Source organism: Rhinopithecus roxellana, chromosome 14, assembly GCF_007565055.1.
Source record: "Rhinopithecus roxellana isolate Shanxi Qingling chromosome 14, ASM756505v1, whole genome shotgun sequence".
NCBI lineage: Eukaryota > Metazoa > Chordata > Mammalia > Primates > Cercopithecidae > Rhinopithecus > Rhinopithecus roxellana.
Window position 1 is genome coordinate 60,330,456 of NC_044562.1, and position 27,775 is coordinate 60,358,230.

At 41.7% G+C, this 27,775-nt stretch overlaps 1 protein-coding gene across 6 annotated transcripts in view; it reads right to left on the reverse strand.

The window, feature by feature from the left end:
* TRAF3IP1 (TRAF3 interacting protein 1) overlaps positions 1 to 27,775 on the reverse strand; it is an 82,187-nt gene that overhangs the window by 21,215 nt on the left and 33,197 nt on the right. For all 6 annotated transcript variants that reach the window (XM_030917026.1, XM_030917029.1, XM_030917031.1 and 3 more), the window contains 3 exons: positions 27,618 to 27,741; positions 27,047 to 27,083; positions 23,949 to 24,025 (listed from right to left, as the gene is read on the reverse strand). In XM_030917026.1, coding sequence (XP_030772886.1) covers positions 23,949 to 24,025; positions 27,047 to 27,083; positions 27,618 to 27,741 — 238 coding nt within the window. The remainder of the gene's footprint in view (positions 1 to 23,948; positions 24,026 to 27,046; positions 27,084 to 27,617; positions 27,742 to 27,775) is intronic.

Sequence of the window (27,775 nt, forward strand, 5' to 3'; positions counted from 1 at the left end):
TATAAAAGGCAGTTACTGGGCAACATGAGACCCACTGAACTGAATGGCTGGCATGTGAGTTGGGAAGGAAACCATCGTCGAAACCTGCAGCAGGAAGTGGCCACGAAGTCAGAGGTCCTCAGCAGAAAACAAGTGTCACAGAATTAATTATGAATAGAAGAAGTGAGTCTAAGGACTGGATGAGCAAAGGAAAATTCACATACAGGAAGCTCAGGTTCCAAATACCCAAGCAATGGCACCACGCTGCCACCTTCACTCGAGCAGGTGTCTGTGGCTGCCAAGGCAGACAGAATGAGGAGTTCTGCTGAAGCTGGCACTCCTCACTCTTCCCTCCACCAGCATCCTGACAGCCAGTCGCACAGTCTCAGTCAGTCGCACGGTCTCAGTCAGTGACCAATGCCGTGAGGATAGCAGAGCAGGGGTCAGAGATGGTGAGTGTGCAGCTGAGGCCCCACGCAGCTGGGTGGACAGGAAAGGCCTCTCTGAAGAGGAGACTCACAGGCAGGGACTTGAATGTGGTGGGGGCTGCTGGGCCCGAGAGACCGGCAACCTCCAGGTAACTCTGGACTGCGAGAAAACAGGCCCCCAGTGATGCACGGACGACCAAAGAATAAGTGAACAGGAAACAAGGAGAACAAGTCTGGGGTTCCACTGAGCACCTGCCACAGGGCAGCTGCATCAGCATCGATGCCAGGCTGCCTGAGGTGGGGACCGAAGGCTGAGTCACACGGAGAGCACCAAAGAAGGACCAGACCCTCCAGGGCCTTTCTACTCCTGACCTACCTCCCCCGAAGGCAAGAGCAGAAGCAAGCTGGTACTAGTCAGCAATGACCAACTACAAAATTGCTTGAGTGCCTCACGGTACTGGGTTTGCAAGTGTCTGGTGAGTAAGGAGCTTCCGACCCAGCAGCCTGGGGTCTGTGGAGGTCCCAGCTTCAGACCAGACTGGGGAGAAAGTGCCCATCCTCAAGGTTTCCTTAACCCAGATCACCCATCAGACTTAAATCGTTCTAGGGCCCGGGAAAAAACACAGGGTCCCAAATTAATTTTATAAAATGGACATAACCTTGATTCTAAAACCTAAACACACACACACACACACGCTCGCTCTCTCTCTCTCTCTAACTCCAGGCCAATTCCACTTTAATATACAGATGAAGTTCTATTTTTTAATGTCAGCAAATTAGATATAGTTTTATATTGGGTAAATAATAGATGATGGCCAGGCAAAGGTTACTTGAGGAGTGTAAGAACTGTTCAACATTAGGAATTCTATTAATATAGGAACATCTCAACAGCTGCCGAAAAGACAGTGGTTAACCTTGTCATTCGTTTCTGACTGAATGCCGAGAACAGTGCTAGTGCCAGATGGCTGGTGGATGAATGAATGCTAACTTCTAAAACACAGTAATTTATAGTCATAAAACAAGTTTCTATTAGATTCTTAAAAGGCTAAATAAAAACTAGCAACTTAGGTGTCCAACTTAATAAATTTCAAAAGAAAAACAGTAGAGAAGAAAATTAAATAAAACTGGAGATATCAATGAAAAGAAAAACAAAGATTAAAAAAAGAACAACAAAGCCAAACGCCAGTGGTTTAGACAGACAAACTTCTGGAAAAATATTTTTTTTTAAATGTGTAAGTAATATTGGTTAAAAAAAAAACACTAAACTATATCCAGAGCAAATATTAATGAGTTCTAGCAAGAGCTTTTTTCCAATAAGCTTGAAAATTTTCAAAAAACTGATAGTCAAAATGGACTCAAAAACACATTTTTAAAATCCTGAATACTCTCATAATTAATACAAAAATGAAAACAATGGTTTATGTATTTCCCACAAAGAAACACCAAGCTCAGGTGGTTTTACATGTGAAACTGTCAAACTGTCAAGAAATATATTCCAATCACATACAATCTCTTCCAGAACAGATAAAAGCAGAAAACATTCTCAATTCATTCTTGACCTTGGTACTAAAAAAATATAAGGATCATACAAGAAAAACAAAATTATGGGTCCATTTCATTCATGAATATAAATGGAAAAATACTAGTTAGCAACAGTGGATTAAAAATAATAATCATATGCCATAACAATACTGAATTTATCCCAGGAATGGAAGGACTGCTTCATATTAGAAAAGCTACAAATGTTGTACAGTGAATTAAGGAATATGATAGAATCATCTCAATCGACCCAGAAAAAGCATTGAGTAAAATTTAACACTCATTAATAACCAAGCCCCACAGTGGAGGGAAAATCCACAAAAACTTAGCCAGGCACAGTGGTACTCGCCTGCAGTCCCAGCTACTTGGGAGGTAGAAGGATCACCTGAGCCTAGGAAGGCAAGGCAGCAGTGAGCCGTGATTGCACCACTGGACTCTAGCCTGGGTGACAGGGAGACCCTGTCTCAAAAAAAAAATCAGGAAGGAAGGAAACAAGGTTACCCACAATGACCATTACCATTCCTGTTCTAGCAGAGAGACTAGCCACAGAAATGCAACAGTAAGAGGGAATAAATGCCTAAGACTGGAAAGAAGGAAACGAAGCCATCAGGACTTTCAGATGACACAGACAATGGTGTGGAGCTCGGGCTAAAGGCATGGACTCTGGGTGCGACTGCCTGGGCTAGAATCCCGCCTCTGCCACTCACCACTCATATGGCCCGACACGTTCCTTAACCTCCGGATGTTCGTTTCCAAACGGGTAACAACAGTGCCCTAATCTCACTATGACCTATCTCATTAGCTACCTTAGAACACAGCCCGCACACCAGGCGCTATTAGGTGACCTATCTTATTAGCTACCTTAGAACACAGCCCGCACACCAGGCGCTATTAGGTGTCTGCTGCTATTACAGCAAAGAAAACACAAAAGACCCAACAGACATATGTTTAAAGCAAACAGTTTTAAATGAAGCTGGTTATAAGTCAACAGCACTACTATCTACCAGCAACCAACAACTAGAAAACAATTTTAAATAAATATTCAGTACTTATAACAGCAGATAAACTATAAATACCCACATATAAATCTAACAAAAGATATGAACAACCTTAACAAATAAAATTATAAACATTCACTAAAAGACTTTAAAGCAAGTCTAGCTAAATGGAGAGAGAGTTTTGTTCATAAATACTCCAACTGAAATCCCAAGAGGGTTTTTCACGGCACTCAATAAGCAGGTTACAATACGTAGATGGAAGTGGACAGGATCAATAATTGCCAAAACATAGCTGAAGAGGAGTAAGAAGGCAGGGGCTTTGTTACCAGACACGAGGCCTTGTTATGGAGCTACAGTCGTTACAGCAGGGTGGTATCAGCGTAGGCCAGCGGAACAGTATCAACTAGAGCCTGTGGGCCGGCCCACCACCTGGATTTCTGTACAGCACATGAGCTAAGAATGATTTTTATATTTGTAAATAGTGGAAAAACCCTGTTAAAGGATAATATTTTGTGGCACGTGAAAGTTAAACAAAACTCACGTTTCAGTGTCCATAAATAAATAAAGCCCTACTGGAAACCAGCCACATTCATTCATTTAGATATTGTCTGTGGTTGCTTTTACACTACAATAACAAAGTTGAGTAGTGGCAACAGAGATTACATGGTTCTCACGGCTGAAAATATTTACTACCTGACCTTTTACAGAAAAAGTTTGCTAACCTCTGAGGCAGAGAACACAGACAGAGTCCCACGCATATGGAACTTTTCATATGCAGTAGAGACAGCACTGCAGATCAATGTGGAAAGGAGGAAAAAATGGTTATTCATATGAGGAGAGAAAAAAGAAACTACATTTCTGTCCCACAGAATACAGGAAAATCAACGCCAGGTGGATTAAGCATGTACATGTCAAAAGAAAGCTTTACTTTTTCGAAAAGAATAAATATCTTTCTGACCTTGGAATAGAGAAGGATTTCTTAATTGACTCGTAAAAAGCATTAACCGTAAGAGAAAAGATTGAGAAATTTGATTAAAATTAAAAATGCCTTAAAAATGTCATTGAAAGACACCATAAAGAAAGTGAAGATGAACTCAGCTCTGAACCAAGCGGACCTAATAGACATCTACAGAATTCTACACCCCAAATCAACAGAATATACATTCTTCTCAGTACCACATCCTATTTATTCTAAAATTGACCACATAATTGGTAGTAAAACACTCCTCAGCAAATGTAAAAGAACAGAAATCACAACAAGCTGTCTCTCAAACCACAGTGCAATCAAATTAGAACTCAGGATTAAGAAACTCCCTAAAAACCGCACAACTACATGGAAACCGAACAACCTGCTCCTGAATGACTGGTGGGTAAATAACGAAATGAAAGCAGAAATAAAGATGTTCTTTGAAACCAATGAGAACAAAGACACAACGTACCAGAATCTCTGGGACACATTTAAAGCAGTGTGTAGAGCGAAATTTATAGCACTAAGTGCCCACAAGAGAAAGCAGGAAAGATCTAAAATCAACACCCTAACATCACAATTAAAAGAACGAGAGAAGCAAGAGCAAACAAATTCAAAAGCTAGAAGAAGGCAAGAAATAATCAAGACCAGAGCAGAACTGAAGGAGATAGAGACACAAAAAAACTTTCAAAAAAATCAATGAATCCAGGAGCTGGTTTTTTGAAAAGATCAACAAAATTGATAGATGGCTAGCAAGACTAATAAAGAAAAAAAGAGAGAAGAATCAAATAGACGCAATAAAAAATGATAAAGGAGGTATCACCACCAATCCCACAGAAATACAAACTACTATCAGAGAATACTATAAACACCTCTGTGCAAATAAACTAGAAAATCTAGAAGAAATAGATAAATTCCTGGACACATACACCCTCCCAAGACTAAACCAGGAAGAAGTTGAATCCCTGAATAGACCAATAACAGGCTCTGAAATTGAGGCAATAATTAATAGCCTACCAATCAAAAGAAGTCCAGAACCAGACAGATTCACAGCCAAATTCTACCACAGGTACAAAGAGGAGCTGGTACCATTCCTTCTGAAACTATCCCAATCAACAGAAAAAGGCAGAATCCTCCCTAACTCATTTTATGAGGCCAACATTCATCCTGATACCAAAGCCTGGTAGAGATACAACAAAAAAAGAGAACTTTAGACCAATATCACTGATGAACATCGATGCAAAAATCCTCAATAAAATACTGGCAAACCGAATCCAGCAGCACATCAAAAAGCTTATCCACCACGATCAAGTGGGCTTCATCCCTGGGATGCAAGGCTGCTTCAACATATGCAAATCAATAAACGTAATCCATCATATAAACAGAACCAAAGACAAAAACCACATGATTATCTCAATAGATGCAGAAAAGACCTTCGACAAAATTCAACAGCCATTCATGCTAAAAACTCTCAGTAAACTAGGTATTGATGGAACGTATTTCAAAATAATAAGAGCAGGCCGGGCGCGGTGGCTCAAGCCTGTAATCCCAGCACTTTGGGAGGCCGAGGCGGGTGGATCACGAGGTCAGGAGATGGAGACCATCCTGGCTAACACGGTGAAACCCCGTCTCTACTAAAAACTACAAAAAACTAGCCGGGCGACATGGCGGCGCCTGTAGTCCCAGCTACCTGGGAGGCTGAGGCAGGAGAATGGCGTGAACCCGGGAGGCGGAGCTTGCAGTGAGCTGAGATCCGGCCACTGCACTCCAGCCTGGGTGACAGAGCAAGACTCCGTCTCAAAAAAAACAAAATAATAAGAGCTATTTATGACAAACCCACAGCCAATATCATACTGAATGGGCAAAAACTGGAAGCATTCCCTTTGAAAACCAGCACAAGACAAGGATGCCTTCTCTCACCATTCCTATTCAACATAGTGTTGGAAGTTCTGGCCAGGGCAATCAGGCAAGAGAAAGAAATAAAGGGTATTCAATTAGGAAATGAGGAAGTCAAATTGTCCCTGTTTGCAGATGACATGATGGTATATTTAGAAAACCCCATCGTCTCAGCCCAAAATCTCCTTAAGCTGATAAGCAAGTTCAGCAAAGTGTCAGGATACAAAATCAATGTGAAAAAATCAGAAGAATTCCTATAAACCATTAACAGACAAACAGCCAAATCATGAGTGAATTTCCACTCACAATTGCTACAAAGAGAATAAAATACCTAGGAATCCAACTTATAAGGGATGTGAAGGACCTCTTCAAGGAGAACTACAAACCACTGCTCAACTAAATAAAAGAAGACACAAACAAATGGAAGAATATTCCATGCTCATGGGTAGGAATAATCAACTTCATGAAAATGGCCATATTGCCAAAAGTAATTTATAGATTCAATGCCATCCCCATCAAGCTACCAATGACTTTCTTCACAGAACTGGAAAAAACTAAAGTTCATATGGAACCAAAAAAGAGCCCACACTGCCAAGACAATCCTAAGCAAAAAGAACAAAGCTGGAGGCATCACGCTACCTGACTTCAAACTATACTACAAGGCTACAGTAACCAAAACAGCATGGTACTCGTACCAAAACAGACATGTAGACCAATGGAACAGAACAGAGACCTCAGAAATAACACCACACATCTACAACCATCTGATCTTTGACAAACTTGACAAATACAAGAAATGGGGAAAGGATTCCCTATTTAGTAAATGGTGCTGGGAAAACTGGCTAGCCATATGTAGAAAGCTGAAACTGGATCCCTTCCTTATAACATATACAAAAATTAATTCAAGATGGATTAAAGACTTAAATGTTAGACCTAAAACCCTAAAACCCTAGAAGAAAACCTAGGCAATGCCATTCAGGACATAGGCATGGGCAAAGACTTCATGACTAAAACACCAAAAGCAATGGCAACAAAAGCCAAAATAGACAAATGGGATCTAATTAAACTAACGAGCTTCTGCACAGCAAAAGAAACTACCATCAGAGTGAACAGGCAACCTACAGAATGGGAGAAAATTTTTGCAATCTACATATCAGACAAAGGGCTAATACTCAGAATCTACAAAGAACTCAAACAACTTCACAAGAAAAAAACAAAACAACCCCATCAAAAGTGGGCAAAGGATATGAACAGACACTTCTCAAAAGAAGACATCAATGCAGCCAACAGACACGTGAAAAAATGCTCATCATCACTGGTCATCAGAGAAATGAAAACCAAAACCACAATGAGATACCATCTCATGTCAGTTAGAATGGCAATCATTAAAAAGTCAGGAAACAACAGATGCTGGAGAGGATGTGGAGAAATAGTAAATGCTTTTACACTGTTGGTGGGAATGTAAATTAGTTCAACCATTGTGGAAGACAGTGTGGCAATTCCTCAAGGATCTAGAACTAGAATTACCATTTGACCCAGCAATCTCATTACTGGGTATATACCCAAAGGATTGTAAATCATTCTACGATAAAGACACATGCACACGTATGTTTATTGTGGCACTATTCACAATAGCAAAGGCTTGGAACCAACCCAAATATCCATCAATGATAGACTGGATTAAGAAAATGTGGAACATATACACCATGGAATACTATGCAGCCATAAAAAAGGATGAGTTTGTGTCCTTTGTAGGGACATGGACGAAGCTGGAAACCATCATTCTAAGCAAACTATCACAAGGACACAAAACCAAACACCATATGTTCTCACTTATAAGTGGGAGTTGAACAATGAGAACACATGGACACAGGATGGGGAACATCACACACCGGGGCCTGTCAGGGGGTAGGAGGGGGTAGGAGGGAGGGGGAAGGATAGCATTAGGAGAAATACCTAATGTAAATGACGAGTTGATGGGTGCAGCAAACCAATATGGCACATGTATACACATGTAACAAACCTGCACGTTGTGCACATGTACCCTAGAACTTAAAATATAATAAAAAAGAAAAATGGAGAAAAAACCTTTTAAATGAATGTGATTTTAATGTGATTTTACTTCCCTTGACTCCCTCAACCCTACCATCTATTATTATTATGTTATTCTTCCACAAAACTATTTTTTCAAGAACTAGTTTAGGGATTTTGCATTCAATTCTGTAGTTATACTCAATTCTATATGCTTAATCAGTTTCAATAATCAATTTTAATTCATTTCACCTATACCAATGCTGCCCAATAGAAATATACAAGCCATATATGTAATTTAACATCTTCTACTAGTTTTACTTTAAAAGTAAAAAGAAACAGGTGAAATTAGTTTCAATAAATTTTATTTAATGTGATATATACAAAATCGTTTCAACATGCAATCAATATAAAAATTTCTAAAGAGATAGTTTGTATTCTTCTTTTCCAACATCATATTTGAAATCTGGTGTGTGTGTGTGTTTTTTTTTTTTTTTTTGAGACTGAGTCTCCCTGTGTCGCCCAGGCTGGAGTGCAGTGGCGCAATCTTGGCTCACTGCAAGCTCCGCCTCCCGGGTTCACGCCATTCTCCCACCTCAGCCTCCGAGTAGCTGGGACTACAGGCACCCGCCACCTCGCCCGGCTAGTTTTTTGTATTTTTAGTAGAGACGGGGTTTCACCATGTTAGCCAGGATAGTCTTGATCTCCTGACCTCGTGATCCACCCGCCTCGGCCTCCCAAAGTGCTGGGATTACAGGCTTGAGCCACCGCGCCCGGCCGGTGTGTGTTTTATACTTAGAATACATTTCAGTTGGGATTTATCAGTTTTCCAGTACCCCCACCACACGGGCAAGTGGTCACTGTGCTGGTCACCCCAGACCCACACTCGGCCTTTCCTTAGGCTTGGGTTTGGGGCTTCATTTTGATGTTTGCTTGTCGATTTCTTAGTTATCTAGATATCTCTATTTTCTAAGCAATTTTTCCCCAAGAAGAATACAAGAACAATCTTTTTTTGAGCTCTTGCATTATCTGGATGTGTCTTCCACTGTTTTTCCGTATGAAATGACAGTCTAGCTAAATAGTAAGAATCTTGGGTCAGTTTCTTTCTCTCCAAACGTTGAAGCAACTGTTCCTTTTTCTTCTGGCATTTAGGGCCACAGAGAAGTCTACAGCAAATCTGACTATGGTTCTTTTCAAAAGAACCTATTTTTTCTTGACGTACAATATACTTGTAGGATTGTTTTTGGTTGTTGCCAAAGAAAAAAAAAAAAAACCACCTGATCTCAAGAATACTGCTAATATTGTGAGTTCCCTTTTTACTTGGCACATGAAAGCCCTTTTCCAGTGCAGACTTATAGAAGGTCAAGCTTCATGCTCCTTACGAAAAGTACCAAAGCACCTCTAAAAAACATACTTTCAAAGTTGCATTAACTGAGATCAGAAAGCTAGTTAACTTCATTCTTATCACACTTTACTTAGAAATCTATATTACTGTCCAAATGACAAATGTCCCAATTGTGGCAGAAAACCACATTGCAAGGGAACCATGCCCGCTCCCTAGCTCAGAGCCTCATGACGGGCTTAAAGCGCCCCCTGGTGTTAGCATGGGGCTTACCGGAGGGTACAGCACGAAAAATGTCCATAATTCCCCTAAATGCAAATAGCTTCGTTTTTCACCTCTGGCAAGTGCTTCCCCACATTTTGTCATTCATTCCCTTCCACTTCCTCCTTTCTCTTCTAACTTCTGTTCAACAGGCAATGAAACTCATCTCTTCAACAGTTGATGACATGCACTTACGTCCACTGCTATGCTAGCCACGAGAGGGAGGTGACAGGCACTGATCTTCACCTTATGAGATGCCCATTCCAGGGGGAAGTCAGTAACTGATCTTCCCTCCTGAGCCATTTGGTCCTGAAGCCACGAAATGGGCAATGCCAGGGAAGCACGTACACTAGGCTGGGGGTGGGAGGGCCCGGGGTAGGGAGAATGGAGGCAGCAGCCCAGCGCAGGAGGAAGAGGGCACCCACAGGGCCAAGGAGGCCAGGTCGGGAGGGCACAGACATGTGCACATACACATGTGTACACACATACACATGTGTACACACATACACATGTGTACACATACACATGTGTACACATACAGACATGCACAGACACATATATCACAGACACAGGCATGCACATACGCACATGCACACATGCATGCACACATATACATGTATACACTCAGACACGCACACATACGCATACACACAGACATGCACAATACAGACATATACATACACACACGCACACACAGACATTCACATAGACACATGCGCACATACACATGTATACACATGCACACTTACACACATACACATTCACATATATACACACATACATACAAACACGCACACACGCATATATACACAAAGATAGACATGTACATTCTTCCCCTCTAGCTCTGCTGAGACAACCTGAGAGCTGAACCTCCAAAAGCGCAAACACTCCATTCTCCTGGGGAAATGACTGATTCTGGGGCTGGCGCAGGGAAAGAACAGGATGAGCCCTAAAGCAAGGAACAGCTCAAAGAATGCTGGGCACAGGCTGAAAGGACACAAAGCCAGCTTGAAGGAGCTCTCCAAAGCCAAAACTGAGGCCATCTGCGCATGAAAATCATGACAGTAAGAGATTACCGCCCACAGAGTCCAAATGGAAGGCACGAGCCCATAATGATACAAACGAATGATTAAATTTAGTGAAGCACAGGGTACTTAGATTGTACAAAGTACTTCCTCCAAGATGCTAGTAATTACAAAGAGATAAGGAGCAGCTTGACAGCAGAGAAGCTGGCAGACAGCATCCTCATTGAGAAGCCACAGAGTGTCTGCAGTCAGGAACAATCTGAAACTCCGAACCACTCAGCAGAAGAGAGGAAGGGCAGCACAGCCTCATTTCTGGAAGGTTTCGGCCCAGAATGCAAAGTCTGACTCTGATCTCAAGGAAACATCACACAAATCCAAACGGAGGGCCAGTCAGGAAAACAGCTGTATGTTCAAAACTATCAAGGCCAAATCAAGGGAAGAGCACAGACTGTTTGAGACTGAAAGAAACTTACAAAACACCTAACTCATTCTGGACTGGATGCTTCTGCAACAAAAAGAAGCAGAGCCAAAAAGCTCCCGCATGGAAGACAGTGGAACATACTCCACTTGTAATATCACTATAATTAATCTCTGAAGGATCTGAAGTTCCCAAAAGTGTCTTTCACAACTGAATGTTTTGCCTGCTTCTAAACCCGGTTTTCTTAGAAAGCTGATTTTAAAATTGTTACAAAATATATTTAATTGCTTGGTTTGGTTATTACTATTAAAATAACACCATTATTTTCTATCATTTTTTACTGTAAATGAACTTTACTTGTAGTACAATAAAAGTTTTGTTAAGCTACCTAGAAACCTAGTCAGAACCAAAATTACTAATAAACAGAAATTACTCCCAAGTTTTAAAAACTAACATGGTGTGTCATATAAGAGTATAGATACAGTGTATTTTATTTACAAAGTATTTATTAATGGCCAGGCACAGTGGCTCACACTTATAATTCCAGCACTCTGAGAGGCCGAGGCGGGTGGATCACCTGAGGTCAGGAGCTTGAGACCAGCCTGGCCAACATGGTGAAACTCTGTCTCTACTAAAAATACAAAAAAAAAAACTAGCTGGACATGGTGGCAGGCGCCTGTAATCTCAGCTACTGGGGAGGTTGAGGCAGGAGAATCACTTGAACCTGGGAGGCAGAGGTTGCAGTAAGCCGAAATCACACCATTGCACTCCAGTCCTGGGTAACAAGAGTGAAACTCTGTCTCAAAAAAAAAAAAAAAAAAAAAAAACAAAAAACATATATATATATATATCAATGTCTAAAATACATGTATTTCTACTTTATTTTCATTTTTTTCTTTAAGGGATTTAAGAATATTCCTGAAAATATAAAACTTACATAGAGCAAAGCCTGATATAACACAAGTCCTTCACTAAGTGAGTGTCAGTCCTGCTCTGTGACAAGCATTATAAGTATTATCAAGAGGCTTTATTAGTCTAAAAGGGGTCACATCTGGGGATGGAGGAAGTCTACTGGCCAGAAGAAACCGTATGGAGATTTCAATCAGAAAAACCTGAATAATACTCCAATATGAAAAATTATATATGCATCACTGCTATAAATAGGAAATCGAAGCATTTTAATGCCAAGAATTTTAGTTTTTCTTTATTCTAAAATATCCCATCTAATCCATGCCCTGGAGAAAAGTAATAAAGTTGTGCCATTGTTTCGTCCATTTCAACCCTCCTGAGCCTGCTTTACCCATATTAAATTAAAAACTCAATAAAACCTAATTCATTCAGCCAAGTCCTGTTCCTCTAGTGATAGCTCTTCACTAGAAGCTGCTTTTCAGGTCGGAAACAGACAGCAAGGAATAATAGACGGGAACTAGAAAAATACACGTGTTTCTCACAACAGTTAGCACAAGTGAATATGTTTTGGAAAAGACAAAAATAGTAACTAAGACTTTTTAAAAACATAAATTTCTTTTTTTTTTCAAAGGGAAGCTGAAGAAATATGGAATTTAAGGATTAAAATAATCCTAGAAATAAGTCGCTCCAAATAAAGCCAAAAGAAGCTCAATGCACCCACCCCGCACTGAGACAGGGAGGCACACACTCCAGGCCTGGGGCGTGCTGGAGCCACGCGTGCTGCTCCCTCCTGTGGTCAGAACTTGTGCTTTGGGGCTGGATAAGAGTTTGGATCCAGGCTCTGGAGTGCAAGGCCTTGGGCAAGGGACTCAGACTCTCCTAAGCCTCAATTTCCTCAGCAGTGAGTTGTGGTGCGGGTGCAGGAGGCCATGCGTGGGAAGCCTTGCACAGAGAGGGCTCGGTAGTGCAGGCTCTCGGTCCCACTGCGGTCTCTCCCGTGTCCCACGGTCTGAGAAAGCTCAGTCCCACGAGGAGCAAGAGCTGTCACAGCCACCGCCACATGCTAAGGGGACCCCAGCCCATGCTGGACCAAAGGCCCAGGCCCACTCGCTCAGCTAGGTCGTTTCTAAACCATTTCTTTCAAGGCCTAATGGCTAACAGACTTTAATAATTTCATGATGTCTCACTGGGCACCTTCTAAAGTCTTCACACCTCTTCAAACTAGTAAGATCCGCATCCTCAGTCTTCTGTTGCAAGGCGCTGAGGCTTCCCGAACTTGTGCCGCATCCCCTTTGATTTCTCTACTTACTGCTCTCCAGATACCTCCTACACTTCTCTCTGCTGAGCTGGGGCATTGTTTAGTATTTAATTCTAATCCTTATCCACTAATTTTCTTTTTTTTTTTTTTTTTTTTTTTTTTTTTTTTGAGACAGAGTCTTGCTTTGTCGCCCAGGCTGGAGTGCAGTGGTGAGATCTTGGCTCACTGCAACCTCTGCCTCCCAGGTTCAAGAGATTCTCCTGCCTCAGCCTCCTGAGTAGATGGGACTACAGACACGTGCCACCACGTCCGGCTAATTTTTTTGTATATTTAGTAGAGACGGGGTTTCACCTTCTAGCCAGGATGATGGTCTCGATCTCCTAACCTCGTGATCTGCCCACCTCGGCCTCCCAAAGCGCAGGGATTACAGGCGTGAGCCACCGCGCCCGGCCTCCACTAATTTTCATCCTGGGGCTAACATAACATCATTCCCTTATATATCCATCAACGTGTCACAGTGAATGTATTTAAACACCAGGGTCTACACTCCTTAGAAACTGAATTGACATCCAAAGCAGGCTGTCAAAACCAATCAAACTAAAGATTTTTTTAATGCAAAGCACAGAAAAGGATACTGGTGAAATTAAGACCAGACATAACCTATCAAGCCACAACTGACGAAAATCTAAAAAACCGAGGACATAATATGAATTTCAGTGACATTTTGAGTAAAACTAAAATCTTTATTGATTATATTATTCGCTGAATAATCATGAACCAGAAGATAATGGGCATATCAATTTGGAAATGTTTGTGACAATACAGCTAAACACATTTTTATAATATAGTTTTCTTAGGTCATTTATATGTGTATCTTTTTTTTTTTTTTTTTTTTTTCAGGAAAAGAACTCATATTGTATCCTTCTCATGAACTTTGTCTATAAAGGCCTATCTCCTCCTAATCATCTTTATAAAGTTCATATACATATAATATTTTAATGGCTCCCAAACCATTTTTGTGGTCTATAATACAACCATGGCATATGTTTATAAATATTTTAAGTGAGATAGTTGGTGTCTATGATTTTTTTTTTTTTTGAGACGGAGTCTTGCTCTGTTGCCCAGGCTGGAGTGCAGTGGCGCGATCTCTGCTCACTGCAAGTTTCACCTCCCAGCTTCACGCCATTCTCCTGCCTCAGCCTCCCAAGTAGCTGGGACTACAGGTGCCCACCACCGCTTTGTATTTTCAGTAGAGACGGGATTTCACCATATTAGCCAGGATGGTCTCAATCTCCTGACCTCGTGATCCACCCACCTCGGCCTCCCAAAGTGCTAGGATTACAGGTGTGAGCCACCACGCCCAGCCAATGCCTGATTTTTTATAAGATAATGGGGTGGTAACAAATTTTATATCCAAAACTTTAAATCCCCAGCCTGCATATTGGAAGATACTGCATTCAGAGATTTCATTTGGGATCATAAAACTATCACCTTATTTCTTTAAAAACAAAAACAAAACCCCTAAGACACGAACAAAAAAACCCACCATAACCCTTCATGATTAGAATCAATTTCAGTAGTTCCCAATTTAACTATTAAAGTCTTACCAACAGAGTATGTCCCTTTTTATTTTTATTTATTTATTTATTTTTATTTTATTTTTTTAAGACAGGTCTCACACTGTCACCCAGGCGGGAGGGCTGTGGCGTGAGCTTGGCTCACTGTAGCCTCAAACTTGTGGGCTCAAGCCATCCTTCTGCCTCAGCCTCCCAAGAGGCTGGAAACACAGGTATGCACCACCATGTCTGATTGTTTTTAATTTTTGTAGAGATGGTGTCTCACTGTGTTGCCCAGGCTGGTCTCTAACTCCTAAACTCAAGTGATCTGCTTGACTTGGCCTCCCAAGTGCTAAGATTGCAGACGTGAGCCACTGCGCCTGGCCCATTTTTATTTCTTTAACAACAATTTCAATGGAAACAATATTCCTAGCAAAGGAAAAATCCAATAATACTAGGACCACAGATATCCAAACTAAAAATACTGTTGTCAGGTGTAGAATTTCAGGTAAGAAGAGATTCTGAATAGCATTTTTCTGAAAGAGTTATAGTACTTGTGATGAAATTGCACCATCTACCTACCAAAAAAAGAAATATGAAGATCTACTCCCATCACGAAAGTAAAATAATTTAAGACTTAAATCCCTGACTTTCATCAACAATTTGGCTAAATACGATTTGTTATATGCTACTGATTTTAATTAAAACATAACTTATTCATGATAAGGTCACTGTAAGTATCAAGAGGCATTTCAAGATACAAGAAGTTCTTATATGCCCAAATAAACGCCTCTTTAAGACACTCATCCATAATTTCCAGCAATATTTGCTTGCTTATTACAACTTTCTTTCAGAATGGCAACAAAAAACATATATGCAGGTCAATTCAATGCATGCCCACATGCTCACCAGGACAAGATGATGGGTGTGACCTCTAGCAGTCCCAGAACAAGACACAGTTTACACGATCAAGAAAGTAGAGGAGAGAGCAGTCACAAAACCTTAAAATGAAGAGAGAAGGGAATCTACAGAAAGAAGTACTCCAATAGCTATTTCAAAATAAAAAATTTAAATGAAAAGAAAAAGCATCTAAAAATCATATTTATTAATAATTAGATATAAAATGAAAAAGAGAAACAAAGGGAAGATCATGTAAAAGGATACTGAAAAATTAGGAGTGAGAAGTATTTAAATACTTTAAAGTGAGTGAACAGTCTTTGAAACTGTTGGCCATTAGCCTACAGCGTCTTCATATATAAACCTTTAGAAAGCATAAGAAACTGTAATAAAATGGCTCTTTTGGTGCTTTTTCAAAAACTTCTTCATAAACCTGAAGAAAGAAAAAAAAATGCTGGCAGGAGCTAATATCTTACTATTAACAAAGTTTATATTTCCTCTTGAAAAGACAGCAAAAAAGTCAGGATAATAAAGAAAACGCTTAAAGCAATCTGATTCACATATTTATTCTATAATGTATTATTCAAGTCCATTAGTACAATAAGAAATGGCTTTTCTTCCAACGCAACTTCAAAGACAGGCTGGAGAGAGGCCCAGATTACAAATATGCATTTCTTTACTATTGAAAAAATCCTCCAAAAAAATAAAAAATATCAAAACTAAGGAAAGGCACACCACAACTTATGTGAAAAGCAGAGAAAACACCTGCTTTGTATGTTTTAATGAGACAGAGAGAAAATAAGCAATTACTATGATCATATGTATAAATCAATGAAGATAGATTCAGCATACATGCTTTGAGGACATATTTTTATTTTTATTTATTTATTTTTTTTGAGACACAGTCTTGCTCTGTTGCCCAGATTGGAATGCAGTGGTGTGGTCTCGGCTGACTGCAGCTTCCACCTCCTGGGTTCAAGCAACTCTCTTGCCTTAGCCTCCTGAGTAGCTGAAACTACAGGCACATGCCACCAAGTCCGGCTACTTTCTGTATTTTTAGTAGAGACGGGGGTTTTACTATGTTGGCCAGGCTGGTCTTGAACTCCTGACCTCATGATCTGCTCACCTAGGCCTTCCCAAAGTGCTGGGATTACAGGTGTGAGCCACCACACCTGGCCTGAGGATATATTCTTACATTTGCCTCTCTGTGAAATCAACGAGGGTATGTGGAAGCCTGGACCTGAAGTATATCTAGAAGTAAGCAGCTTTGCAAGCACTTTGAAACACTTACAGAACTGACCACCAAATAGGCCACAATAAAAGTCTCATCAATTCCAAATACTCAATTTCATTACATTACATATTATCATTGAAAAGACTTTTAAAAATCTTTATGTGTAAAAAACTAAAAAAAGAATCCCAACTACCCATGTTAAAATCATAACAAAGTACTTCACATTAAAATTCAAGGAATTTTTAAGATTCAATATCAAATTTAATATTCAACGAATTTAGAAGTCAAGGATAAACCATGCTTAAAAGGAGATGTACAATCTTAAATACATGTAGGTTTAAAATGACAAAGATAAAGGATAAAGAAGCTGTGTGTTTTATTCAAGAGACTAGGAAAAGTCAATGTCCAAAGAAATTAAAAGGAAAAACAAAGAGTAGAAATTAATCAAATAAAACAAAAGTGAATATCTATAAAACTGAAAGTTGATTCTTTGCTAGAGAGTGTCTATTTTAATAGCTTTTTCAAAGTCTTACCAAGAAGTAAAAAGACACAAAATTTTGGGAACAAAAGAAAAACTAAGTATAGATAAGATATTTTAAAATCTTAAAGGCTACTTCAAACACCTCTATGCCATGACTGTAAGACATGAATGAAATACACAATTTCCTAGAGAAACATTGTGGAAGAGACAGCTGGTCGACCCTGTTTCTGATCTCCGCTTTGGCAAAGCTTCCCGCCACTGTGTGCGGCCCACATGTGAGACGTGTGCTGGGTCCAGGAACCCTCGGCCTCTAGCCAGGGAGGCAGCCTCTTCCACTTACCCATGTGCCTTGCAAGCATTACCATTTTCTGAGCATGGCAGGCACTGAGAAGATCTGACATGTCCTCGTTTGTGATAATGGAATTCCTGATTTCTGGCTATGCAAATGGATGCCTAAAATAGAGATTTCACTTCATGGTCTCCTTTGTCACTAAGTTCCAGCCAACATAATCTAAGTGGAAGTGGTGCATAGCTTTCAGTCAATATCCTGGAGGAGGAGGGCAGGCCTTCTCCTTCCTCCCTCTTCTCCCTCCTGCTGGCTGGAAGCTGAAGCTATGCTGGCCCATGAAGCACCCTGAGGAAGGAAGGTCACATCATGCTGTGGAGGAATGAAGGCGTCGGGGTCACTGCCACCTGGACGGCCACCTCCAGACGGACCCATGAGCTAAAACACTTTATACCTCATTTAAGCCACTAATGTTTTAGCTTTCTTTTGCTTGCAGGTAAATCTAAACCTAACAGATTCAAACATTAATTACCAAAATAAGCAAGAAAAAGCAGAAAAGTGGAATACAACCACTAAGGAAGCTCAGTTAAAAAAAAAAAAAAAAAAAAACATAGTTTCAAAGGACAGCTAATAACATTAAGACGGTGATACTAAGAAAAGAGTGAAAAGAGGAGGAACTAGTGAAGGACAGAGAGAAGGGGGACTGGCCTGGCAGGAGGGGTGCCAGAGGAGAGTGCCATCCTGGAGGCCACGCCAAGGAGGCAGGGAGTGGCCAACAGCATCAAATGCTGTCGCAGGACACAGACATAACCAGCAGCTATAACAACTGAGAGGTCAGGTGACCCTGCCGAGGGCAACTTGGACAACTCAGACGAAGGTGTAGAGCCAGTGGCCTCCCTGGAATGGGGTTAGGAGAGAGTGGGAAGAGGTAGATTGTAGACAGCAAAAGATAAGCGATTATTTTAAGAAATTTTGCTACAAAGACAGTCAAGGCAATGGAGTGGAAGTTACTGGTAAAAGTCAAGTCAAGAGAAGATCAATACAATTCCAGTCAAAATCACAACAGGGTTTTTCATGGAACCACACAAACTGATCCCACAATTACATAAAGCCGTAAAGACTCACAATCAAGACAACCTGGAGAGTGGGGGAGGAGTGGAGGAACATTTTGAAAGGCTTTCCCAGAGATAAAACCATAGTGCTGAAACAAGGAGAGCCCAGAAACACGGGACACCCGGGCTCCCTAGAGAGGCGGGGGTACAAAGGCAGGGGTGAGGAAGCCTAGGCTGGCAACCACACAGCAGAAAATCACACTTCCAGACCACGCAGAGATCTAGACATGAAAAAGAAAACTAAAGACTACCTTTACAACCAGGATAGGACAGCTTTTTCAGACAAAATCAAAAATAAAGTATAACTTCACCTTAAACTCTTGGCCAAAACAAAAAGAAAAAATAAATAAATAATGTATAAAGAAAAAGGCTGTTTAAATTTTACATCAAAATGGAAACGTTTGGCCAGGTGCAGTGGCTCACTTTGGGAGGCCAAGGCAGAAGGATCGCTTGAGCCTGGGAGATCAAGACCAGCCTGGGTAACATGGAAAAACCCCCTACAAAAAATACAAAAATTAGCCAGGTGTGGTAGCGTATGCCTATAGTCCCAGCTACTTGGGAGACTGAGGTGGGAGGATCACTTGAGTCTGGGAGGCAAAGGTTGCAGTGAGCTGAGATTCAGACAACTGCACTCCAGCCTGGGCAACAGAGCCAGACTCTGTCTCAAAAAAAAAAAAAAAAAAAAACAATTTTTTAAATGAAAAGGCAAAGTCAGACAAGTGATAGACTGGAAAAATATTTATAACATATGAGACACAAGGGCTTATATATTATATACATACAACCATAGGATAGATATTCAACATCATTAGCCATTAAGGAAATGCAAATTACAACTATGAAAAAAAAATTTTGCTTGAGACAGAATCTCATTCTGTCGCCCAGGCTGGAGTGCAGTGATGCGATCTCAGCTCACTGTAACCTCTGCCTCCCAGGTTCAAGCGATTCTCCTGACTCAGCCTCCTGAGTAGCTGGGACTACAGCCGTGTGCCACCATGCCCAGCTAATTTTTTGTATTTTTAGTAGAGACAAAGTTTCACCATGCTAGCCAGAATGGGGTCAATCTCCTGACCTCGTGATCTGCCCAACTCAGCCTCCCAAAGTGCTGGGATTACAGGTGTGAGCCACCGTGCCCGGCTGAAAAATTTTACAGTTTGACCATACCTAATGCTGACGAGGATGTGAAGGAACTGAAACTCTTACACACTGCTGGTAGGAATGCGAAATGATACAACCACTTTGCAACACAGTTTGGCAATCTTTGTTTTTGTTTTTTCGTAGAGATAGGGTCTCCCTAGGTTGCACAAGCTGGTCTTAAAATCCTGGCTTCAAGTGATCCTCACACTCCGGCCTCCCAGGGGGCTGGGATTACAGGTGTGAGCCATAGCACCCAGCCCTATAGTCTGGCAGTTTCTTAAAAAGTTAAGCACACATTTACCATATGCCTCAGCAGTACCACTCCTAGGTAGAACAGTCCTATCCCCATCCATAATTTCACTTTCTGCAGTTTCAGTTACCTGCAGTCTGAAAATATTACATGGAAAATTCCAGAAATAAACAATTCATTCATAAGTTTTCAACTTCATGCCATTCTGAGTAGTGTGATCAAATCTTGCACAGTTCCGCCAAGGACATAAGTCATCCCTCTGTCCAATATATACACACACTGTATACACCATCCACCTGTTAGTCACTTAGTAGCCCTCTCAGCTATCGGACAGTCTAGACGGTGGCAGTATCCTAGTGCTTGTGTTAAAGTAACCCTTATCTTATTTAACAATGGCCCCAAAGTACAATGGAGTGATGCTGACATACTGTTAAAATTGTTCTGTTTAATATCAGTTATTGTCCATCTCTTACTAAACCTAATTCATAAAGTAAACTTTATCATCAGAACGTATCATGAAAAAACATGGTATATACAGGGTTCGGTACTATCCACAGTCTCAGGCATCTGCTAGGGGTCATGGAACATATACCCTGCAAATAAGAGGGGTTCTACTGTATTGACACAACATAATGAAAGCATCTGTCAACACAAAGATGTGAACATGAATGTTCACAGCAGCTTTATTTATAGTAGTCCAAACTAGAAGCAACTCAAATGTTCATCAACTGACACATGGATGAGCACACTGTGGTATATCCATACAATGGAATACTACTCAGCAATTAAAACAAATAAATTATGGATACATGCTGCAACAACATGGATAAATCTCAGATTATGCTGAGTAAAAATGGCCAGACCGAAAAAAAACCTCAAAAGAGTGCACATCACATGATTCCATTTAAACACAATTCTAGGAAATACAAACTAAAGCACAGTGAACCAGAGCAGAGTGGCTGCTGGGGGTGGGGGGTGGGGGAAAGGTGAACACAGAGATGGGCTGGAGGATGGGCTCACCAAGGGCACATGACACTGTGGAGGGTGAGAGTGTGTTCACTATCTTGACTGTCGTTGGCACGGATGTTTGGAAACAGATGTTCATTCTACTGGGAGGATAAATTGGTACAGCCACTTTGAGGAGGAAAGTGGCCTATCTGGTGAAACTAAAGATCTGTGTACTTCCTGGCACAGCACTTCTAAGCCTGGGCATAGCCCCCAAAGCTGAAATCAGTAAACTATAGCCCACAGCCTGGACCTTGTTTTTGTAAAGTACGTTTTATTGAATACAGCCACACATGTTCATTTACATGGTCTAATGCTGTGGCTGCATTCCTGTGACATTGGCAGAATTCAATAGTTGCAAGAGACCATCTGGCTCAAAAAGCCTGAAGTATTTTTATCCGGCCCTTTACAGAAAGTGGCCTGCTTCTTGCTGGAAGAGACACTGGCTCTTGAAAGCTAGGAGGCATGGAAAGGAGCCATGGAAGCATTGTTTATGAAAGGAAATGGCTGAAAAACCTAAATGTCCATCAACAGAGTAATTAATAAGCAAATAATGGACTATAAGGCTTCAATTAAAATGAATAAACTACATCTACAAGTATCAAAACATGAGAAAGAGAAACATGCTGCATGAAGAAAGCGACCTGCATAATGGATCAACACTAAGGTGACATTAGAAACTAACTAAACAACACGAGGCACATGCAAAATAGAGATACACACCAAGTTCATCCCGGGGACTGCCCTCAGGGAAGGGACTGGGGCAGGGGGAAAAAGGACTTTGGCTCTTCCTACATGCTTTTGTTTGAGACAGTCTTGCTCTGTTATCCAGGACTGGAGTGCAGCAGTGCAATCACAGCTCACTGCAACCTCTGCTTCCTGGGCTCAAGTGATTCTCGTGCTTCAGCCTCCTGAGTAGCTGGGACTACAAGTGTGCACCACCACGCCCAGCTAATTTTTGTATTCTTAGTAGAAAGGGGATTGGCCATGTTGGCCAGGCTGATCTCAAACCCATGGCCTCAAGCAATCCACCCACCTTGGCTTCCTAAAGTGCTGGGATTACAGGTGTAAGCCACCGCGCCTGGCCGCATTTTATTTATTTAAAAAAAAAAAAAAATGTAGCAGGAGAATGGTGTGAACCCGGGAGGCAGAGCTTGCAGTGAGCCGAGATTGAGCTACTGCACTCCAGCCTGGGCGACACAGTGAAATTCCGTCTCAAAAAAAAAAGTAACAAAAATGTTTTAAGAAGACCAACAAGTTAAATTTAAGTCTGATGTTTATCAATATTCTAAAGAAAATCATACAGACACTTGCTGATTTTCCCCTCTCTGTAATATACACCACCCCTGACTTTGAAGTTCTCACTACCTACTCTTTTTCAAAACAGTAGATGTTCACCAAAAAAGGACACTTTTCCTTTTATCTTCTGAATCCAAAAGATTTACCAATCTGAAATAATTTACTCTCCCGGGGATACTTTGAAACACAATCCTAATACACTTTGCGTAAAAATCATAGCTACAAAATTTAAACCAATGGATGCTTCAAAGGTGACCTCCACTAGGAGCATGGAGGGACACATTCAGGGTTTTCGACTGGGTCTCAGAAATACCACCAGTGACACCAGGACAACCCCTCATGCATACAGAAAGAACTATAATGTATTAACATTCCATCGATGAGAAAACAAACTGCAGAAGGCATTTCTCCTTTCAGCAAGGCAAATAGTGGTGCTGTCAGCAAAGCCTCTGCCAACATTCTTGTTATTATTGTTAAAAGGGCTCCCTCTACTGTTAGTCTCAATTGTACAGTTCTCATTGGCTATTTCAGGCCCTAGCTTCATGACAAACTAGGACATGTTAAGCAGAATTATCTAAAACAACCATTAATTCAGCTGGGGAAAAATACGTACATGTGTGCATGTGTGTGTACATGTGTGTGCGCACACACCTATATATAAAACTTTTTTAAATTGTTGAGTTATTAGGCTAACTATCCAAGAAACTTGTTTAAAAGAAAAAAAAAATTCTCCTTCCTCTTTAAAGTGACTATAAGAGAAACCTGGCTGTGGCATTTGAGACACACCTTGTTGGCCCACAGGTGCCCGCCCCAGTGGTCATGTGCCCAAGGAAAGGGTAGTGGCTGGCAAGAAGTCATAGGTCCCAACAAAAGCACATCACACATGTGTGAGGGGGACTGCAGGGAGCCAGGTACAATAGAACGCATATTTCAAAAAAAGACTTAAAAACATCCCAATCTCTTTGTAATCAGCCAGGGCCAGGCAGCCAGCCTCCCAGTCTGCAAACAGGACCTGGGAGAAGGGATGGGCAAGGCCAGAAGGGGAGGGTCAGGGAGTTAGAGCCCAACAGGCCTTTGGTCTTGGCTCCTGAGCTCCCCGAGCAAACCGATGCCCCCTCCCAAGACGGGGCTGGATACCAGGCCAGGGAAGCAGCCCCACACAGAGAGTCCCACATTTTATATCCTCCCAACTGGGAGGAGGGAGGAATGGCATTTTTTTTTCTTTCTGAGGCAGGGTCTCACTCTGTCACCCAGGTTGGAGTGCCGTGGCACTATCGATCCACTACAACCTCCACCTCCTGGGTTCAAGCGATTCTCCTGCCTCAGCCCCCCAAGTAGCTGGGACTACAGACATGTGCCATCACACCTGGCTAATTTTTGTATTTTTTGTAAAGACAGGGTTTCGCCATGTTGCCCAGGCTGGTCTCGAACTCCTGGGCTCAGGTAATCTGTCTGCGCTGGACTCCCAAAGTGCTGGGATTGCAGGTGTGAGCCACTATGCCTGGCCAGGAATGGCATTTAAATATGCAAACAGACATCACTGATAATGGTAATATTTGAAAGATGTTCTAATTTGTAAGTTTGTAAATGTATGAAACAGACTGCTAAAATGCCAGTGTTTACGGAAATCATTCCATTACCTTCTCCCCAGGTTTGGGTGACTGCTGCAATTTCTCATAATGTTTCTTCGTCTCCAAAATTTTTTTCACAAGTCCACCTGTTGAAAAATCAGTGATTTTATGTTAAAAGTTTATTCTCTACCCCAAAAACCTATTCTAAATGGGTGGGATGGTGGGAAAAACACTAAGTTTTTATACTATCTCTTTTTATGCTGAAACAGTTTCAAATAATCTTTATTTGGCCGGGCGCGGTAGCTCACGCCTGTAATCCCAGCACTTTGGGAGGCCAAGACGGGCGGATCACGAGGTCAGGAGATCGAGACCATCCTGGCTAACGTGGTGAAACCCCGTCTCTACTAAAAAATACAAAAAACTAGCCGGGCGAGGTGGCGGGCGCCTGTAGTCCCAGCTACTCCGGAGGCTGAGGCAGGAGAATGGCGTAAAACCCGGGAGGCGGAGCTTGCAGTGAGCTGAGATCTGGCCACTGCACTCCAGCCTGGGCGACAGAGCGAGACTCCGTCTCAAAAAACAAACAAACAAAAAAAAAAAAACTTTATTTGTTAAGGAGATAGTATACAAGAGTGACACGACAGCTGGTAGTGGAAATTATCAAATTTCAAAGTGTTTCAGGGAAATCAGCTCCTTGAAAAGTAAAAGGCTTTAGAAATGAAACAGATTTTCTATTTTCAAAGATTAAGAAGGAATGTAGCTTGACATCCAAAAATATAGCCATCTATTACAAACAGAAATAACAATTAAGAAATGCTTCTAAGTACTGATACTTCTTTTACATTGGGGCAAGAATTTTCCATTTCTTTCAGAATTTACTCATGGGATAAATATCATATGAAGTTTTTTGGAATAGTGTTTTACCCAAGCATGCATCAGCCCGAGGCTGACTGAATCAGTGAGGGTGTGTCCACACGGTGGAGGCTGTGAAGAGCAATGAGGGTGGTTTCTCTGCATTGCTGCAGAATGAATGCCTGCATCTACTGTCAAATTAAGAAGAAGAGCAAGATGGAAATAAGTGTAGATCTCAGTAAATGCACATGCACATGCACATGTATTTATTTATGTTTTCAACTGTAAGTATAAACCCTATTTTTTACTGTTACCTACAGGGAGAGGGAGAGTAGAAGGTAGAGGAGACAGGGAGAGCAGAGGGTAGAGGAGACAGGGGTCAAAGCCCCACATTTCTGATTATACCTGGTTTTGCACATCTGACCTTAAAATCATGTGAATTATATTACATTAAAAAGGGAAACACTAATGCCTAAAGGTTGAATGCAAAATGAAATAAACTTAGTGATATCCAATTGGCAAGCATGTGCCACTAGAGAAGAATTGTTTCACAACTTTATAACAGGTGAACTGATTGTACATCCCTAATAGGATATACCCAACAAAGAGGCAGACACACCTACCAAAAAAAAAAAAAATCCTTGGGCTGGTGAGGTCAGGAGTTCAAGACCAACCTGGCCAACATGGTGAAACCCCGTCTCCACTAAAAATACAAAAAAAAAAAAAAAACTGGGTGTGGTGGGGGGCGCCTATAATCCCAGTTACTTGGGAGGCTGAGGCAGGAGAATCGTTTAAACCCTGGAGGTGGAGGTTGCAGTGAGCCAACATCACACCACTGCACTCCAGCCTGGACGACAGGGTGAGATTCCATCTCAAAAATAAATAAATAAATAAAAATAAAAATAAAATAAAATCCTTCAGCGTTTCCAGTAATCCTACTGTTGTTAAAAACCGGTGGTGGTGTTCCAAAATTGCTGTGTGTGCATATGAAGGATCATAAAGCATGGGGACAGCCGCTGTAGCTGGGAGCCAGGCTTTTTAGCATCAGATGGAGGAGATGCACATATAAAACCAAAGAATGCAGGCAAAACCCTACAATCCTAGATCGGAATTGAAAGTATCATCATGAAGTCAGAATAAACTTTCTTATTTTAAAAAAGTATATCCCTGCTTTTGCAGTGAAAATGCCTGGAAACAAGAAGCAACCCAGAGCAGAAAGCGGCCGGGTGCCTGGGAGAAATGAGGCAGTTACAGGGCACGAAGTACACAAAATAAGCCAGAAACGCCTTGTTGTATCAGAAAACAAGGAAACTAAAGAGTGCACTGGGCTGTGTCTAAAGGCCCCCAGTAAATAACTCCAATAGGCTCCCCTGGTCAAAGACTTGGCAATCTGAACATTAATAAGAAAAACTGAGATGGGCTGAAATGAAACACATCCCCTATGTTAAAAAGCCGTGACTAGGCCGGGCACAGTGGCCCATGCCTGTAATACCAGCACTTTGGGAGGCCAAGGCGGGTGGATAACTTGAGGTTAGGAATTGGAGACCAGCCTGGCCAACGAAGCGAAATCCTGTCTCTAATAAAAATACAAAAATTGGTCAGGCATAGTGGTGCACACTTGTAGTCCCAGCTACTTGTGAGGTTGAGGCACGAGAATCGCTTGAACCCAGGAGGCAGAGGTTGCAGTAAGCTGAGATTGCACCACTGAACTCCAGCCTGGGTGACGAGTGAGACTCCGCCCCCCAAAAAAAAAAATTGTGACTTCATATGATACCAAAAAAAACCCTCAAAACCAACAAGCCCTCATTAGTCACCTGTGATGGGTGCCAGGAAACAAAGTCATATTATGAGAACACATCCATAAAGGAAAGTACTCAGCCTGCCTCTTCTGCAGAAACTGTGTTCCAGGACACTCAAACCCTGGTGTGGGGAGCAGGGTTTGCACTACTGAGTTGTCCAGCTAGAAAACCAACAATAATATTCCAGGACTAGACTTGCAAAGGGCCTCAGGGATCATCTACTTCCACAGTCTAATCGAACGGATGAGACAAGACATCATCTGTAGGACAGTTGCCAGTGAGTTTCCAGCTTCCAACAGTGACCCCCTCTCCTCTAAGGATTGGGAGTAGCAGCCATTGCCTTAGAGGAATCCATGCCCGCAGGGTCCTATGTACCACCAGTGTGACCCCGCCAGTGTGACCCAGACCAGAACCTGGCACACAACAGTCCCTTGCACTGGATCCTTTCCAGGAACACGTGGAGAAGGTGCGTGAGCGCACACACATGGACACGCATGCACACTCGTGCCCAGGACTCACCATGCTTCTCCTCTTCTTCTAGTTCCACTGCTGTTACCTGAGCAGGAAAGGAAGGGGAAAAAAGAAGATTCAGGCTTGCTGAATTCTAAAAATCATGCTTCTGTGGATCTCGAAAAAGGAACAACAAAATTAACAAAGGTAAAAAACTAACTGAAAAATTACAGGACATTTTTGTCTACATAAATCTAAAAGCGGCCAGGCGCGGTGGCTCAAGCCTGTAATCCCAGCACTTTGGGAGGCCGAGACGGGTGGATCACGAGGTCAGGAGATCGAGACCATCCTGGCTAACCCGGTGAAACCCCGTCTCTACTAAAAAATAAAAAAAAAATTAGCCGGGCGAGGTGGCGGGCGCCTGTAGTCCCAGCTACTCGGGAGGCTGAGGCAGGAGAATGGCGTGAACCCGGGAGGCGGAGCTTGCAGTGAGCTGAGGTCCGGCCACTGCACTCCAGCCTGGGTGACAGAGCGAGACTCCGTCTCAAAAAAAAAAAAAAAAAAATCTAAAAGCTAGAATATTAATCTCAATGTAGGTAAAACATTGTTATTAAAAAACACCACATTTCAGTTAACTAACCATTTCAATTTCTGACATTTCAGAGAGCTGAGGTGCAGCTTCCACCACAAATTGATCATCCTCTTCATTGTCAGAATTGTGCGACTCTACAATCACATTTGAGACGGTTTTACCACTCCCTGATCTAAATAAAAAGAAATTAAATTAGAAATGCTCTA